Source organism: Neomonachus schauinslandi, chromosome 10 (assembly GCF_002201575.2).
Source record: "Neomonachus schauinslandi chromosome 10, ASM220157v2, whole genome shotgun sequence".
Lineage (NCBI taxonomy): Eukaryota > Metazoa > Chordata > Mammalia > Carnivora > Phocidae > Neomonachus > Neomonachus schauinslandi.
The window spans coordinates 31,318,089-31,337,415 of NC_058412.1; the positions used below are offsets into that span (position 1 = coordinate 31,318,089).

A 19,327-nucleotide genomic window follows, 5' to 3' on the forward strand; every position below is an offset into this window, starting at 1 on the left:
TGGAATTATTTTCTTAATTTCACAATGTCTTACATGTCTTGCAATTGATGCTTGGTGAATGTGAGTTCCAAATATCCCTGAAATCCTACAACATTATTTTATTTTTCAAAGATTTTATTTACTTATTTAACAGAAAGAGAGAGCACACGCACACAAGCAGGGGGAGCTGCAGGCAGAGGCAGAGGGAGAAGCAGGCTCCCCGCTGAGCAGAGAGCCCAATGTGGGACTGGATCCCAGGACCCTGGGATCATGACCTAAGCCGAAGGCAGATGCTTAACTGACTGAGCCACCCAGGTGCCCCTACAACAGTACTTTAATATCTGTGCAGATTTACTTATGGGGATGCTTTGAGCATTAATGAAAATGTGTTGAACTACATGTGTATGAGCACTATAGAAAGCAAGAGAATGATAAACACAAAATTCAGAATAGTAGGGAAGGAAGAGAATGGGATCAAGGGAGGAGCACATAGGGAAGGGGAAGCTCCAAAGATAATGGTAATAGTCTCCTTTATGTTTAAAAAAATTTTTTTTAACTTTTCTTTTCTTTTTTTTAACTAGGCTGTTCCCCCAATGTGGAGCCCAACGCAGAGCCTGAACTCGCAACCCTGAGATCAAGACCTGAGCCGAGATCGAGTTAGACGCTCAACCAACTGAGCCACCCAGGTGCCTGGGTAATAGTCTCCTTTAACTAGGCACCAGGTACTTGTGAATTTGTATTTAAACTAAACTGTTACATAAATATTCTTTTGTAATTCAACCTCTAGCCTTGTTAATTCAATTTTAACCTTTTGTTATATTTGTTAAAGCCTTTAACAAACATAGGGGCGTCTGGTTAAGCGGCTGACTCTTGGTTTCGGCTCAGGTCATGATCTCAGGGTCCTGGGATGGAGCCCTGGGTCGGGATCCATGCTCAGCATGGAAGTCTACTAAAGTTTCTCTCTCCCTCTCTCTCTCTCTGCAACCCTCCCACTCGCTCATTCGTGCCCTCTCTCTCTCAAATAAACCTTAAAAAAAAAAGCTTTAACAAATATAAAAGAAAGAAATCTATAATATATCAAGGTATTACATGAAATACCGAATTTAAAATGAACAAGGTGTCTAGAAATAGTTGGGATTGTTCGAACCTCGGATTGTTCCCACAGCCATAAATCATGATGTGGCTTTACAGACCTCCCCATCCCTGCTCCACTCTCGTACCAACACACAGCCCAAATGTGGGCACACACCTCTTCTGACAGTCCTTTCATTCTATAGGCAGAATTTAGACCACTTGGAGCTTTAAAAATCATAGCCCATGCTTAGGTGACACAGACAGATCAATGTCTGTAGAGACTAAGATGGCAAGTAGTCATGGACACATTCCCAAAGAAAGGCAAAGACCACAGCAAGAGCATAGCAACGATAAGTGTGGTCTGGAGTTTTGATTTGGATACAATGAGGGTCATTTTGTAGAATGACTTTCCACATGAAAATATCCGCTGTGAAGAAATGGTTTTTATAGACTTGGGCTTTGTTTTACAAGCTGAAAAAATAGAGAAGACTACAGTAAGTACTGTTTAACAACAGATAATTATTTCAGGGGAAGGTGCTGAGCGTTTTGACTAAAAGGATCAAGGTATTTATGTAAGGAACTAAATATAGTTTCGCTTCAAATTTAACATTAAGTTAATCTTTGACTAGATAGGGCAAGTAGACTTTTAAAGCATTCTCTTGGTTAATTTATGCTGTTTTATATAACTTCTTTGATCTGTCTCAGTGTGCCAGAAGGAAAACAGGACCCAAAAGTACAGATATTGTGAAAAATACCCCTTTAAAGAAAGTTGCAACACAAATAATAAAACGTCCAAGATTGAGCAGTTTACCATGTCTTCTGGCTCAGGAATACTGATGCCATGGAAAAACTGGTTACTTTTGAAGATAGATTGATGTCTTGGGATTAGTTTTCCTGCAAAATACAAACCATGTAACTCATGACAAATTTAATAAAAATAAAAGTATTTAAAGGGTTAACTTCTGAGATCCAGATACACAAGAAATACTGAGCCTGATCATTCCTTCCCGATTCGGGAGGAGCGAGTCGCTGCAAAAACAGGCCTCCTCAGGGCAGGGCAGGCCTCCCGTGCAACTCGCTTTACCACAGGCGGCTCAGTCTGCCACTCAGCCCCCCCGCCAAATGCGGAGGTCAGAAAACCGTGCTCAGGGCTTTACACATGTGATCGCATAACTCTCTCACAGCAGTTGCTATTTTTAATGAGCAAAATGAGGCTCAGAAGGTTCAATAACCTGTCTAAATTTGCATGGTGATTAAGAGACAGACGCAGGATTCACCCTCAGGTCTGTCTCATGTCTGCTGCATGTAAATTTCCACAGTCCTCCTGGGAAATCAATCAAACAATATATACTGAACATGTGGCCTGTGGTGCTCCTCTACCCTACATTTTTCATGCTGTAGAATTCTCCGGAAGAATGCACTGGAACCAAACAGGGACCTGCATCAGACCACACAGCAGTGCTTCCATTGCCCAGCAGCCGGGCTGCCGGGACAGGCCAGGGGCAGGAATTAATAAACACCCATCGGGTGTGTAGACGTGTCGCTTTCCTTGTGTCCGTACTGATTCGTGTGAAGCTGCAGCCGACCTTCTGGGTCATGTCCTCTTCCAACTGCCACGGATGCTGACACATGGTGGAAGCTTATGAGAGAGGCCCCCTGAGTCCCATTCCTGCTCTGCATGTAACTTGTAGGACTTCAGGCCAATCATGGAAGCTCCCTGAGCCTCAGTTTCCTCATTTGTAACATAGGCACAATTAAAAATGTTATACTGATCTTAATGGGTTTTTCTTAAGACTGGAAAAGATGATGTGTGCGAAAGTAACTTGTAAATTCTCAAGTGCTGTACGAAGGAGCAGAGTTGAGGAGTTGCAACGGAGACAGTATAACCTACAAAACCTAAAATATTTATCATCAGGCCCTTTATAGAAAAGTCTGCTGACCCCTGCTCTAGAGTAAAGGGGGGAAACCCCTCCTTTGCAGTGGGCAGAAATGACATTTGATCAAATATCTCTTAGAGTCTGTTCTGTGCAGATGACTCACATCCTTGTTCCTATCTTAGCCTGACAGGGAAAGTAAGTGGATAGTTTATCCAAGGCTAATTGACTTGACTTGGAAAGGCACCTGAGAGCTCCTCACTGAGCAGAGTTACGGCTCCACATGGAGAAAATGGCTGGACTTTGGTGACAACCCAGCACAAGCAACCGAGTAGCACTTCAGAGAAGCAAGAAAGCTCTTGTTGTTCATTACAGTGATGTCCTATCGTTGTAACAATCGAGCCACTCTGGAAGCCATAAAATGCAACTCCTACCCAGTGTTCTGATGATCAGATAAAGCTGGTCCACATCTGATTTTCCAGGCCAGAGTGGCTGGCCCGTCAGAAGCTCTGCAGAAATGCAACCAGTGGCCCACACATCTACAGAAGAACCGTACTGCGTATCTCCCACAAGAAGTTCAGGAGCTCGGTACCATCGTGTCGCCACGTAATCGGTGTAGGTGGCTCCTGGAACTGCAAATGCGTCAGTCAGATCGGGGTGTGGGTGGGGTCACATTCCCGTGACACGTGACCTACTCCCGGGAGCAGGTCAGGCATTCGGGCAAGCTACAGTAACTCCGAGGCCACAATACTCCTCACTGTTGTGGCAGCGAGGCACCAGCTGCCCAAATACTTCCGCTGTGCGCTGGGACAGTCAATTCAACTCCCAGGGGTCCCTCGGCTTAGTTAACATCAGTCTCATCCCACACAGAGGGGGGCGGGAATGAGGATTTCTGTAGTGGAAACTCAAGTTGAAACCAACTTCCAGGTGCACTGTGAAGCTACCTGCGTCTGTCCTACCAGGCAACTGGTTGTGTGCACACCCACCTTGCAGTGAGTTGTTGCTAACGCGTGTTGTTGCCTGCCGCACAGTTCTAAATTCAGGGAGAAATCGTGATCTGTTCTCCTTTCCCTTTGGTTCCCCCTGTCTGGGATGACTTCCTTTTTCTTAGCACTGTCTCTGAAGCCTCTCCTTAATTTTCTGTTTACTCTTCTAGTCTTACCAACCCCACGGGATTTTCCCGACCTCTCTGGGGCACAGTAATGTCTCCCTCCAGGGAACCATCTGCACCCTCGCTTTGGTACTTCCCTGCGAACCATCTCGTATTATTCTTTTGTTTCTTTTACTTCAGATTGTAAGTGCATGAAGAGCAGAAATGCATCTTATAACTCTTTTCCTCTACAAGGCAAAGCACATAAATATGACATCCAATAAATTGGAGTGGAGGGGAGCGGAGTTGCAGTGCACACTAAGGTACTGGCTAAAACGTAAAAGTGAACTTTTCCTCTTTGAATAATCACAATGTCTGTCATACTTAGCATCTGTTCAATATCTAAAGTAAGAGTTTATATCATTTCATAATCATCTGAATTGGATAAGTGAAAAATTGCTACTTACTCAGAATTCGTGCAAACCCAAAGTCACAGATCTTGATTATTCCTTGCTTAGTTATTAGAATATTTTCAGGTTTTACGTCTCTGTGAATACACTGTAAGATAATATTTGATTATTTCTCTGAGTCATCAAAATGAAAGCATAATAAACATTAAATATTAGTTTAGATGATAAACATATGAGATAAAAACAATATGCTTTTCCTTCATTTTTCTAAAAGAACTTTAATTGGCAAATTTTCACTCATAAATCTTATCACACCAAAAGAAGAAAAATCAAAATGCTGCTATATAAGAAATTGAAATTATAATTGTTGGATAAGAAAACTTTTTTTTTTTTTGAGGTCGTGTCATACAATTATTTCTTCCACATTTTACTGGTCTCTACTTAAACTGCAAGAGGTAAAGCCCTAGATGAGATTAGACTTGATGTATCTTGATGCCGCCCAAGAATCTCAATTCAGGTTGAATAAGTATTGCAGATTTGAGAAATTGGAAAAACATTTGAATGATAACAAAGAAAATTTGCTTAAAAATTGGCTTGTAACTAGAGTGACCATATTATTTATCGCCCAAATTGGGATGTATGAAAGGAGCGCTATTAGTGATTACGCCAGGAAAACAGGACCAAACCACAACTGTCCTGGGTAAGCTGGGAGGTACAGTCACCTACTTCCCAAGAGACGCTGAGCCTTCAGCATCGGGACGAGGACCACTGCCATTCTTCCTCAGCACTAAGTTAACCTGGGAGGATTAGCAGCTCTCCTGGGATATGACCACACAGCGCTGTCTGCCAGGGTCTGTCCTGGGAGAGCAGGACACCCCCGTGAGGCGTTCCCCCCTCACAGAGGCTCCCATTATTCCTCTGTAGGCAGAGACCTTACAACTTGCTGCATCACTGTAAAGACCCTGAATGGAGCACGTACTCCTTGCTGGATGTGCGAGGGCCACACTGGGGTAAGGAGGCAGGCAGGCTGCATGAGCCGCACTCCTTGTTCTTCCAGAAATGGCTGCTCCATGGTGTGGAGGCCCTCCAAGAACACAGCTCAGGCCCTATTCTTCAGCACTTTATCTTTCCAGTTCTTCCTCCCAGACAAGCCAACGGATAAAACTGATGTTGTTCTCCTTCTGCAGCTCAGCCTTCCTCTAGAGCTCCATCCTTTTCAAGTCCTTGCACGTGAATTATTTCATTCCTGCCACAATCTTGTGACTGCAGGTGACCACTGACAGGGTCTCTGGATTGACTGTCACAGTAATCTGCTCCTTTTGCCTCATTCCTCTGCTGTGCTATCAGTCCCTGTATATATTCCTGCCACACTGACAATTCTGAAGTAATTTTTCTTTGCTTCTATGGTAGCTATCTGGGAAGATAAAAGGCTGAGTCCTAAATTCATTTTAGGTCACAAAAATGGCAGTGCTAACAGAAGCTTGTTCCTAGTTAGTCTCAATTATTGTCAACTGTCTCATAATTTGTATGACCAACAGAAGAAACTTCTAGGCCTCTTTAGAGTCCTAAGGCCTTTGATATTAATTAAAAAAAAATACATTGCTATAATATAAACCAACATAGTTTTGAGGTCCTACCGTTTAAGCAACACATTTATGAAACTTGGATTAACACTCTGAGTCCTAGTCACAATAGTTGGTGATTTACTAGGATTAGGTTATGTTCCTCAAAAGAGTCTGCATCAAATTCTAAAATTTCTGGACTACATGTGGCATTATCAGGCAAATGGACTTACACGACACTTGTCTTTTGGTCTACTTAAATATGATTTTTGGACCTAGTGCAAAGCCATGCAAAATTTTTAGCAATTTATTTTCCAACCAAAAAAATACCAAGGCAAATGAAGTACTGATGTGTCCCAAAGAAACAGAAAACTTACTGGTGTAGATGCAGGTAAGAGAAGCTACTAATGAAGAGGAAGAGGATACTGAAGAAAGCAAAAGAGAGTAAAAATGCCTGGAACAGCAGGAAGTCAAGCACGGAGAACGGAAGCCACTTAATCCTACAACATTCGCTTTCTCTGCTGCAAAGCCACACTCTGTGCACACTTGGCAGTGCCTCGAGCAGTCAGTTTGCTTTCCACCAAACACCAAGAAGCCTGCAAGTCAGTGTGACACAAGCAGGGTTTTGTTTGTTTGTTTTTAAATAACTTGGGTTGCATACACAGCTTTTAGGAAATGTTCAAGTTGGGTTACTGTGGCTAATGTGTAATCTCAGTTTTACTGGCTCACAAGTCAACAAGAAGAGGTACTGTGACCCTCAACTTTAAGAAACTCCAGAACTTTCACAAATTGCTTCTTGTAATACCTGATCAAATAAGTTTTTTTTTTTTTTAAGATTTTATTTTTAAAGTAATCTCTACACTTAGTGTGGGGCTTGAACTCACGACCCCAAAATCAGGAGTTGCACGCTCCACCAACTGAGCCAGCCAGGTGCCCCTAAATAATCGGTCTCTATTATCTGAGAAGGTTGTCCTCTTGAGGTTTAGAGATGGTTACTGATACAGCAGTGAGGAAAAGGACCTCCTTCTTCACAACCAGAACATTAGTATGAACAAGATGATGATGGATGTTGCAGCCTGATACACATATCTTGGAAGTCACTGTAGTTTTGTCATTTTGCAATGGACTTCTTTTTGTCTAATATATCAGGTATATAAAAATCCATGAGTTCATTATGATACTAAATGGGTCACTTTAGTTAACTCATTCTAGCAATATTAGAGGGTAAGAAAAAACAAAATGAATAGGTACTTTCTTAAATCCAGTGCTTGTCAAAATTTAATGTGCACATGAATCTCCTGGAGATCTTGTTAAAATGCAGATTCTGATTCAGTAGATCTAAGGTGGGCCTGAGATTCTGCATTTCTAATGAGCTCCAAGGTGATCCCTATTAATAAGGGATCCCTTATAACTTTAACCTTCCTTGTCTTGGTTAGGATCACCACTCTGGAGATAATAAGGTAGTCATGGTCTCCATAGGTTGAAAGCTGTGAATTTTCAGCAACACCATTGAGTCAGATTGCCTTTTCTATTCTTTGAGAGTATCATGAGGGTTCCTTTAAAAATAAGGAGAGGATAAAGGTTTTAGATGTAGTATTGTAACAGCTTACATATGACCTAATTTTTTTCCTTTGCATGCATTTTAGTAATAGATAAAAAGATACACAAAGGCTTACCATAGCATAAGAAAATGAGATAACCAGAATTCAGAAGTAATTCCCATGTTGGAGGAGGGAAGTTTGAAAAATTATCCATTTTTAATAGAGGTCATGGGTTATCAATTGGAGGTTTTAAAACTTAAGATACAGAACGTGTTGTTCCGAGCAGAGAAATGATGGCAGTTGCCTTGAGCTATAATAATGTTTAGGTCTGCTGGCAATAGTAAGTCACAATCAGTAGGTAAGTTGATTGACTTCATTCATTCATTCATTCATTCATTCATTCATGCAGCTATTCAATAAATACTTATTGAGCGAGCACCTGTTATATAAAAAGATCTACGCTAGGTGTTGAAGAGATACAAAGATAAATCAGCCCAGACATTGCATTCAAGTTTATAACCTAGTACACAGGAAAGTGTCTGACTATATAGAGATAAAGGACAAACACTTATGGTAAATAGAACTTCAAAAAATCATTTTAATTACCCATAAGACTCCTACAAGAACCTTAGGTAAACTTTAATACCTCTGATAGCATGGTAGAAAGTAACAGAGACATGGTTTTATTTATTTTTTTAGTTTTTTAAAAAGATTTTATTTATTTATTTGACAGAGAGAGTGAGCACAAGCAGGGGGAGCAGCACAGGGAGAGGGAGAAGCAGGCTCTCTGCTGAGCAGGGAGCCCAGTGTGGGACTCGATCCCAGGTCCCCAGGATCATGACCTGAGCCAAAGGCAGACACTTAACTGACGAGCGACCCAGGTGCCCTGGGATGTGGTTTTAATTCAGCAACATCTTTAGTAAGTATTTGAAAGCATTTGCATCATGAAAACCAGGCTTATGTATCTTGTGAACAGTATTTCTCTATATTTTTTATTTTATTTTTTTTTAAAGTAGGCTCCATACCCAGCATGGAGCCCAATGTGGGGCTTGAACTAACAACCCTGAGATCAAGACCTGAGCTGAGATCAAGAGTCTGATGTTTAACCAACTGAGCCACCCAGGTGCCCCAACTCAATACTTTATTAATAGAAAATATAAGCTTTTGATTGATCCTACAAACTCTTCTTTGACTTTCTTAAAACTAAAGGAAGCTTCCTCTAAGTATTGAAATTTATTTCCATGATTTTGCATTCTTTTCCAGCAATCCTAGACTATGATAGACATTATGCTGGCATCAAAATTTACCATATGGTAGTCTGTATCCTTGCCTAGGCACTGTCTCTGTCTAGGCACCAACTCAAAAGGTCTAGAGTTATTTTTTAAAAACTATCATTATAAAATCGGAGGGGGAGATGAACCATGATAGACGATGGACTCTGAGAAACAGACTGAGGGTTCTGGAGGGGAGGGGGTGGGAGGATGGGTTAGCCTGGTGGTGGGTATTGAGGAGGGCACGTTCTGCATGGAGCACTGGGTGTTATGCACAAACAATGAATCATGGAACACTGCATCAAAAACTAATGATGTAATGTATGGTGATTAATATAACAATAAAACATTTAAAAAAAAAGAAAACACACACACACACAAAACAAAAAACTATCATTATAGCAAAAGTTCCCAGAAGCCAACTTAAAGAAGCTCCCACTGGCCCAAGATGGGATAATTTGAACATCAGAGAGAACTATCATTGCAAAGGATTGAACACATCAAATATATAAGATCCATGAGTTTGTAATGATGCCTCCGTTCCCCTAAAACCTTCATTGTTCATTCTTGGAGGTTGCTAAGATACCAACTTATCACTCTGAGTATTGACAAACAAGGGAAATAATCACACCTTTATCTTACTGTATTTTACAGTAGCCAGAGTCTGTGAGGGTAGGTTCTTCTTCATAGAATTCAAATTAATAAATGCAGAAGAAATAATAGAATTTGAAAATCACCATCTTTTAACCCTAATGAAATACTAGATCTAGGCAATTATCATCAATGAAGGCTAAAGCCATCAAGTAAAAAGTTTGACCAGGAAACTCATAGTGGAGAGGATCAAACTAAGCTCCCGAAGCCACTTATCTATTTCAAGATGATCAAAAGTGGGACAAGCTGACATAAGCCTAATGATGTTGATGCAAGAAGACATGTACAGCATTACATATGAAATATTCTTATCTGAAAAACTGAACCTGAAATGATCGAGTTTCTAGACACAAATACCAATTTACTGGAAACACAGGTGAAAGAACAAGTTAAATGACACACAGGAAGCAATCAGCCGCAATGATTTCTAGAACACAGTAGTATTCAAAGTGTGTTTCTTGGACCAGCAGCTTCAGCATTAACCGGGCAAATGTTAGAAATGTAAATTCTTGGGGCCCTACCCCGGACCTATGGAATCAGAAACTCTGGGGGTGGGCCCAGAAAACTGTATCTTAATAAGACCTCCAGGGGGGTTGATGCATGCTCAAGTTTGAGAACTATGGGTCTAAAAAACTAATGCTAAAAAAATTTTTTTAAAGGGATACTGGAAGGGGGCCTCTTAAAGAATAAAAGACTCAAAAAACATAAAAACAAAATTAAATCAAGTGCCATGGGGAGTTACACCACTGCTATCCAGCAAACTTATTTAACCCAGTTTAAAAATGGTCACAGGAATCACCAGTAGGATGGCAAAAGGAACACAGAGTTTACACAAGCTTTTAATTCATAAGGAATTAATAATTTGGAATGGAATTCAAATGGAAATTTGAAAAAAAAGCCATGGATTACGTTTCCCATATTCTGTGACTTTCTTCCTTTCCTTCCATCTTTAGCTCTTTAAGGCGATCCCTGAGCTATTTAGAAGAAAAGAAGAAATTGACAAGTATGTTGGAAAATGTTACTTACGTTATGTTTATGACAGAAATTAAGAGCTTGAAGTGTTTGCCATAATACACTTCTGATCACTCCATCAGCAACTCTGGGGGAAAGAAAATTAAAAAGGAAATGAAAACTCCTAAGATGGGGGGGTCAGGAGAGGGAGCTGGGGCCAGAAAGGGAGTGGGTAGGGCTTGCCGTGGCCAACAAACATGGTGAAAAGGGTGTGCTGGAGATAGTTTTTTGAATGTGTTCATGAAAATTGCTTTACTGTGTAGTTTTCATTATAGATACATAATTTTCTTTCATAATTTGAAAATTTTAGATCTGTAGAAATGGCATATGCTTATCACAAAAATCCAAGCAGTATTGCAAAGTAAAGGAATAGAAAGTGTTGACTCAAAACTTGCTACCCCAAACTTCTTGCTGTAGTGTAAGTGGCTTTCTCTTCCGGCACCTCTGTTTCTTTCCCTCTCTCTGCCTCTCTCTGCATTTACTTTTTTTTCCTCTGCATTTACTTTTTAACTTTAGCTTTTTTTTTTTTAGAGAAGGGGAGAGAGAGCAGGATTGGGAGAGGGGTAGAGGGAGAGGGAAGAGTCTTAAGCAGCTCTGTGCTCAGCACAGAGCCCAATGTGGGGCTCAACCTCATGACCCTGAGATCATGATCTGAGTCGAAATCGAGAGTCGGATGTTTAACAGACTGAGCCACACAGGTGCCCCTTTAATTTTAAATCAATGCATTCATATGGCTCAAAATTTGAAGAGTATAAAAGTATATCCATGAAGAACTCTTTCTCATACCTGGCTAGTCACACATTTCATTCTCAGCAACTACTCCCCCCTCTTTCAGGAAGCTTGTATGCATAGAGGTACAAATACCAATGCTTTCACATCTATTTCATGGTCTTATTATATGGATGTGTCATAATGGGAACTTAGTTCCCATTGGTGAGCAATTAGGTTGACTCAATTTTATTCCTAGAAACAACATTTCAATGAATATCCGTAATTGTCCATCTTACCGCAGTTGTGCAATTATCTTTTTAAGGCAAGTTCTAGAAGTGGGATTTCTAGGACCAATGGTAGGCACATGTTACATTTGGATCCTGCAGATACGACCTTCAGATAGACCTAAACCTGGTTTTGCAGGAAGAAAGGCATACTTGAAGACTGACTTCCAGCAGTTATGGTGGTAAACACACTCGAGTACATGCTGTAATTGTGTAACAGTTTCTTACACCTGGTGAGCAGGCAGGTACACAGCCAGGGGAGGCCAGAAGGAACACATGTCCCATAAGAATGAGAGGCTGGGTGCTTCTTGTCCCTGTAGGATCCTGGAAATACTGGAAGGTATTTTCCATTGCAGAACTGGGGATCTGGGCAACTCACATTTTGTCTGGGAGTAGTCTACTTTGTGTAACCATCTCTATAAATTATAGCAATTACACTCCCTTTAACTTTCTGTTGATATCTTTCCATGGCTCACATCACTGTCCCATGATGGCGACTTCAGTTGCATATTGCCCACCGAACATCTGTGCATTCAAATCCCTATCTCATTGTCTTGCCAACACCCAGTTTTGCCAATGTTGTTTGCCAAAATGTGGTTAAACTAAAAAGATAGCTCATTTTGGTTTTCATTGGCATTTCATTAACTATTAGTGACTTTTGTTTTCACATGATTATTGGACATTACATGTCTTCTTTTCAGTATTTCCTGTTCATGGCCTTTATGTCTTTTTTGACTGGCCTGTTTACCCTTTTTAAAATTGATTCATGGGCGCCTGGGTGGCTCAGTTGGTTAAGCGACTGCCTTCGGCTTGGGTCCTGGGATCGAGCCCCGCATCGGGCTCCCTGCTCCGCGGGAAACCTGCTTCTCCCTCTCCCACTCCCCCTGCTTGTGTTCCCTTTCTCACTGTCTCTCTGTCAAATAAATAAATAAAATCTTAAAAAAAAATAAAACAAAATTGATTCATGAAGACTCAATATATACTGGAGTCTGCATTTGTGCTGCAAATATTTTTACCCATGTGTTGTTTGTTTCTCAACCCTCTTCGTGGGGATGGGGTGGCTCTTTGCAGAGTTTCGAAAATCTGAGACACAAGATGTCTTTTGCTGTCTACTGTAAGACTTTTTTATTTAAAAAATTTAAAATGATCGAATATTCCAAACATACCCATTACTTGGCCTTAATGTTTTATCATACTTGGAAATTTAAATCGTATGTTTAGATCACTTTTAAAAACTAAACTCATCCTGCAGCTGTTGTGGGTCTTACAGAGGGATGGGACAGCCTCTGTATGACTCAGGCATCGAACCAGCTACAAGACCTCACCATGCAAAGCTGTGGTACATGCCGAGAAAGAGCAACAAGTGCATGGAGGTATTTTTCTCAGGGCAGTTTTCTAACTTCCGGTGACAGTTATGACAGCACATTCTTGATATCCATGGTCTGGTGGCGGCCCTTTGACTCCAACTCTTCTAATTAAGTATTATTAATATTGTGAAAGCCCCTAATTCTCAATATTAAATCCCATTCTGCTGGAAGTGTCTAGAGCCATTTCTATTTCCTGCACTGAATTTTTTTTTTTTAAGGTTGTTTTTCTTTTATTTATTTGACAGAGAGACAGTGAGAGAGGGAACACAAGCAGGGGGAGTGGGAGAGGGAGAAGCAGACTTCCCGCTGAGCAGGGAGCCCGACGCGGGGCTCGATCCCAGGACCCTGGGATCATGACCTGAGCTGAAGGCAGACTCTTAACCAACTGAGCCACGCAGGTGCCCCCTACACTGAATTCTTTTTTTTTTTTTTTTTTTTTTTTTAAATATTTTATTTATTTATTTGAGAGAGAGAGCACATGAGAGGGGGGAGGGTCGGGAGGGTCAGAGGAAGAAGCAGACTCCCTGCCGAGCAGGGAGCCCGATGCGGGACTCGATCCAGGGACTCCAGGATCATGACCTGAGCCGAAGGCAGTCGCTTAACCAACTGAGCCACCCAGGCGCCCCCCTACACTGAATTCTGATATAAGCTGATCTTTCTCCCCTCTTTGCCTAGAGCCATGCCGGAGACAACACTGCTTAAAGGTTTTTATAAGAGACAGGAAGAATAGTACAGCCCATTTTGAGCCCTATGAGACAGGGTTCAAATCCCATCTGCACTGCTTCCACGTTTTAGAAGCCCAGGCAAGTTATTTGTGCCTGCAGTTTTCCTTATGTGTAAAAATGGAACAATGCCACTTAAGTTTATTAGGAAGACTATCTCATCTCCTAAGAATCTGGGCTTTCATATCTCCATAGGTTTAGGATGAGGGTCTGAGATCAGGTGAGGCCAGTGGATGGGCCAGTGACCCTGTAGGAAGAAGAGCCCCAAGAGAACAGCAAGAGGCCCCAAGGTGAGAAGGAATGGGGAGGGTAGAAGAAACAATTAGGAGGCCAGTGTGGCCAAAATGAGTGAAGAAGTTGGTGAGGCTGTTAGATCTCTAACCACCAAGGGCCTTAGAGATCTGGGTAAGTAGTTTGGATTTTACTCTAAGCCTAGAGGAAAGTCATTGAAAGGACTCAAGAAGGCAAGTGGCGTAATATGGAGAGTGGATTTCTGTGGGCAGAATGGAGACAGGGAGGTTGATGAGGGGGGCAGATTTAATAATGCAGGTGAGATCTGGTGATGTTGGTCAGAGAGGTGGCGGTGGAGGGAAGGGAAATGGACTTCAGGCCTTGCAAGGGCCTGCAAGAGAAACACGTAGACACGGAATGCTGGGCGGGGTCTAAGCACCGCAGGGACGGGGTATCAAGTCCTGGAATCGGGAAACAAGATAGGGGCGAGGGTTCAGAGACTGGTGGAACTGAGGTTTCTAGCGCTGATAACATGGATCCGGGCACGAATGAATGCCGTAGCAAAGTCCCGAGCTCTTGCTGTGGAAGGGGAACTTTTGTTTCGTGGCTTCTCATGGGAACGGGTCATGGCTCTGCTCGAAACAGAACAGCTTCCGAGAAGGCAGGTTCCATTGTAGGCAACACAGCGTATGTACAAAATACCAGCTACAAACACATACCACCGATCTTACAAAGAGAAGATAGTTATCAGAGAGAAGACAGATTCGCACAGGGCTCATTCCAGAAAGATAGAGGATTGCAAGATGATTCAGCCACAGGCAGCATGTTTCAAAGTGCTTTGAGGTGAAATAAAACCTTCAGAAGAAGTCAGCTGACACTCGGTGTTTAAATATTATAGGCTGGGTGAGGGCAGAGACAAATACTGCAAGGCACAGTGAAGGCCTGAGAGCAAAAACTAGACATCCTAGCTCAAGACTGAAGAAGGGTGTCTCGAGGTGGGAATGCCGACTTGATTGCTGGGGGACTGGCTCTGTCACTCAGAGGGGTCCTGCTGTGGACATCAGGACTCATCAGCTTTGCTTTAATTCCTTATATAACTTCACAGGGGGAAAACCTGAGTTCACTGTCAGTACCCGAGACTAAGTGAGTCCTCAGGCAACCCTTGCTATCCGAGACTACAAGCCCATCTCGACTCCAGTCTGCCATCCCCTTCACACCGCCACTTCGGTTAACCTCCTCCCCTTCTGTCTCCTCCCGTATTCCCACAGATACTTCACCCCGGCCCCACTGGTTTCCACCATTTCCTGAGCATGCCCGGCTTCCTTGCGCCTCCAGATTTTTGTGTTCATTGTTCATTCTCCTCCCCTCCCTGTGCTTTCCTTCCATTCAGGGACTTTGTCTTGTTGACTACCGTGGCTCTGGGGCCTCGATGGTACCTGGTATCTAGTAGGTACTTAACTAAGCTTGTTTCTCTGGCACTCTTGGAAATTTTATAAACTAGCACCCTGTCCTAAGTCCCTTTCTGCTTACACCAGCTGGAGTGAATTCTGTTGTTGAACCCTGACCGGTTCAGAATACGCTACCAGAAGCGGATGTGGGCCACAGACTAAGGCCTTGGGAATTGGGGATTGGCTATCTGATTTAATTGGGTTTAAAGGCAGGAGAACCTGATTACCATTAGTGACTGGACTAGCTGGTAGATGGGTACCGAGATGAAACAGTTGTTAAATCATGACCTGTGGTCATCTGGAATAAAATGTCTATTCAAGGCAAGCCTTTGCCTGACTGAGTGTGACAGAATAATACAGGAAACATAAATAATACAAGAAAAGTGGGGGGGGGGTTGGCTCTAACTTCATGAGAAATTTTTATAAAGGACAGAGATAGGGCTTTAATATCTTCATTCAAGGCAGTTAGGAAACCAGAAGTTTCAGTGCTTGCACTAAAAGAACCCGTTATTACTTGTATCTTTAGGACTCACTTCATGGATCTATAAGAATAACATGAAATGACTGAAGAATCAAACACGGAGAATAATCCTGCAGGATGCTAAGTGACAACATAGATATAACTTATGTGAGGTTAATTAATTTCTCAGTTATAATTAACTGAGAAAGAGCTACCTATACTTCAAGAATTGAAATGTGGCACTCAGGAGTATTCATATAATTAAGAGCACCCCAACTTCCTACCAAACATCCTGTCTCAGGCAAACTAGCCCCCCAACTCGTATGATGAGGCTGGTTTTGCCTTGACGAGAACCCTCTAATGTTCTCACTTGAGGTAGCTGTGTTGCATGGGGATGCCAATTCTTCTCAGACCTTGAGAGGTCCCTAAACCTTAACTAAAGTCAGAGTTCAGCATATCCCACGGGGCCTATTACAAAGTCAAACAGAGGAAAAGGTTTACACAGCAAAAGAACTATAAGATATTGCTAATTTACAATGGGGAATGCCTGTGACATGGATTTCACTGATGTAGGACCAGAGGGGAAGAATCAGAATTTTCAACTGGGCCGATTATAACAATACAGGCACACTTACTAGAGATTCCAGTTTCACCAGACGACCTGGAACAGCTAGGAATGAGTCTAGCTGATTGCTAAACTGGTTGACTGAAACCTGGCTAAAGGATTGCCTATGGCAATTGAAGTTGAACGCCAGAAATTCATTAGTAAAATGAGGAGGAGGAGATCCAAAGATCTGAGGCGATAGAGTGTTGGAGAGGATTTTTCATACATAACACACTCATCTACCTCCCAACTGTGCCTCCTCAAAGTCTGTAATGGCAGCGCCAAGCTGTGCTCTTCCCCAAATGCGTAGTGGGCTTCCGGTTTTCTATTTTGGTCAAGAAGCAGCAGCATGCCAGCCCTTCTACTGGGCTCTTCCTACCACAGTGTTCACTCTGTGGACCAGTCAGCTGGCTCTTTCTCCATCTGCTAGTGTATCTGTCTCAACTATCCAGCTAGGAAATGAAGAAATAATCTCAAGGTTGGATCTGTGGACCTACCAGGACTACCGTGAGATGGATTTGAGTCAAGATTGCATTCACCACCAGACTTAATGCTCCCCATCCCCTCCAAACTGACTGCAGGGGCTTTCAAGGTCATTGGTGCCTGGTTTTCCCTCAGAGACTTGTCCATTAATTCCTGAAAGATAGGGTATTTCTCTTTTTCTAGTGCCTGACTATCCTGGTAAATGGCTACAGACTACTTTGGGGGCAGGCTAAGAGGAAGAATTAAGAAAGATGTGTGATGCTATTGCAGGGCATTCCTCAAGGAAAGCCATCTTCCCTTTAGTCACAGGCCCTGGTTCTGTGAACTGGCTACTATGGTGACTCAAGTTAAGCCTCTAGTCACCAGTTTTTATTGAAAAATAGAACCTTAGCGATCGTCCCATCTATTTTGGTTCGAGAGAAACTATGGTCAATTAAACCATTTTGATCATCACTGCGGCTCTGTTGCCTGTTACCGCAATTCTGGAAATGAAAAACTACTACTTGGCCTCTTGTCCAGGTATCCCATGATCCCCACGGAAATCAGGAAGCCATTTCAAAGAAAGGATCTCCTCACTCCATTACCTGGGACATGACGCTTGTGCAACCCTCACCAATGTATTTCTTGGTACTCATGATTCATGGCCATCTTTCCAACAAACCACACCCTGTCTTACGGGAAATTTTCTATGAACAGTTAACTGAGAGAGAAATTCAAACCTTTTATACAATTATACCTCAATAAAGCTAAAGTTAAAAAAAAAAAAGAAATTGAAGCCTGACTCGTGGATGTGCATAATGTGTTCCTATCAGCCAGAAGGGGAATGGACAGCTGTAGTTTTGTAAACCCGTTCGTAGTTTTCTAACACTATAACCGCTTGTAACTGTTCCTTTGTATTTCAGATTCCTCATTAGATCTTAGGCTTCTTGAAGGCAGGATTATTCCATTATACATCGTGCAACGGGAAGGAAAATCCTTCCTCTGGCAGGGAGGCAATTTCTATCCCATTACCAATTAACTTACCCATTGTATTTAGTGTAGAACACAGAAGGGTCTTAGAGAAAGGAGAATAGATCGTTTTAAGCTTAATCAGGTGATGCCAATTTCGGCTGCCTCACATACATGTAGTTTCTTTACTTGAGCAAATCCAACACAGTCTCAGTACTCAGTATGGATGCAGCTATTGATCTGACAAGTGCTTTTTTCTCTATCCAAAATGTAGAGGACACCAAAGGCTTCATCCGGCAGAGGAAGCAGTACACTTTCACCATCTTAGTGTGAAATCAGCTCTTCTTAATGATATAAGTTAGTCCTCGGGTCTCTTGATCATCAGCTCACCATCCCACAGCTCACCCACACGTCCCCTCTGTTGATTGCCTCATATCCACACACCAGTTAATTCTCCAAACTGAATTTACCCTAATAAACAATGGCTCAAATAGGGTTGGTATGTATGCGGTCTGGTTGTTTACCTCTGTTTGCTATTCGCTGGTTTTACATTCTCTTGGCTGTTATTTAAGTAGGTTTTAGGAAGGGAGTGAAGGTAGATGGGTGTTTTAAATTAATCACTGTTATGTGGAAGCACCCAGCATTTCATAAAAAGACTGGCGTGTTTTGCACTGTTCCTAGTTGCATTCCCCTATGTAGATCCAAGTCTCAGGGTGGACCCAAAGCCCGTGTATACACTGGCATTGCTAAATACACTTACAAGACTTAAAAGAGTGGAAAGTAGGTAGTTCAGCGATCCCTGTGGGGGCGCCTGGCTGGCTCAGTTGGAAGAGTGTGAGACTCGATCTCAGGGTCATGAGTTTGAGCCCCATGTTGGGTATAGGGATTACTTAAAAACAAAAACAAAAACAAAAAAAAACAGAGAGAGAGATCCTTGTGGTTGCTAAATACATACTGAATGAGAGGTTGCCTGTATATGCTTTGCTCCTTCTTTCTGCACATTCCTCCAAGATTGTCCATCCGGCCAACTCTTCCCTTTGTAAAGTCTCAGCCTAAACCCTTCCTTCCCTGATTCTCCAGGACTGGCAGATGTTGCAGTTGTACCAACATTAACCCAATCAGAATTGCCATTTGTAACTGCTACTCTGAATGTCTGTCTCTTCATTCGATTTTAAGCTTCTTGAAGGCAGGATTGTGCCACTATATCTTTGTACCCTCTGCACCAGCAGAAGTACTCAATAAAATACTCCTGAAGTGAATGAAAGAATGCTGTACACTGAGGAAGCTATTAAGATGAATTAGATATGAATTCTGCACTCAAAATACTTACAATCCAGTAAGAGAGAGAATGCACATAAAAACACATAAGGCAGAAGTACCAAGTACCATAACAGGGATAAAAATCAAACTCTGTGGCTATGCAAAAGAGGGAAGCAATTCCATCCAGGTGGAGGAATCTCTGAGATGTTGAGAATATCTAGGATTTCCCATTTTATTTATTTTTAAAAGATTTTATTTTTTTAAAGAATTTGTTTGTTTGTTTGACAGAGAGACACAGTGAGAGAGGGAACACAAGCAGGGGGAGTGGGAGAGGGAGAAGCAGGCT

The 19,327-nt window shown here is 42.1% G+C and overlaps 1 protein-coding gene across 2 annotated transcripts in view; it reads right to left on the minus strand.

The window, feature by feature from the left end:
• CDKL4 (cyclin dependent kinase like 4) overlaps positions 1-19,327 on the minus strand; it is a 34,462-nt gene that overhangs the window by 7,849 nt on the left and 7,286 nt on the right. For both annotated transcript variants that reach the window (XM_021697611.2, XM_021697610.1), the window contains exons 3-6: positions 10,479-10,551; positions 4,485-4,575; positions 3,362-3,559; positions 1,865-1,947 (exon numbers count right to left, since the gene is read on the minus strand). In XM_021697611.2, the coding sequence (XP_021553286.1) occupies positions 1,865-1,947; positions 3,362-3,559; positions 4,485-4,575; positions 10,479-10,551 (445 nt within the window). The remainder of the gene's footprint in view (positions 1-1,864; positions 1,948-3,361; positions 3,560-4,484; positions 4,576-10,478; positions 10,552-19,327) is intronic.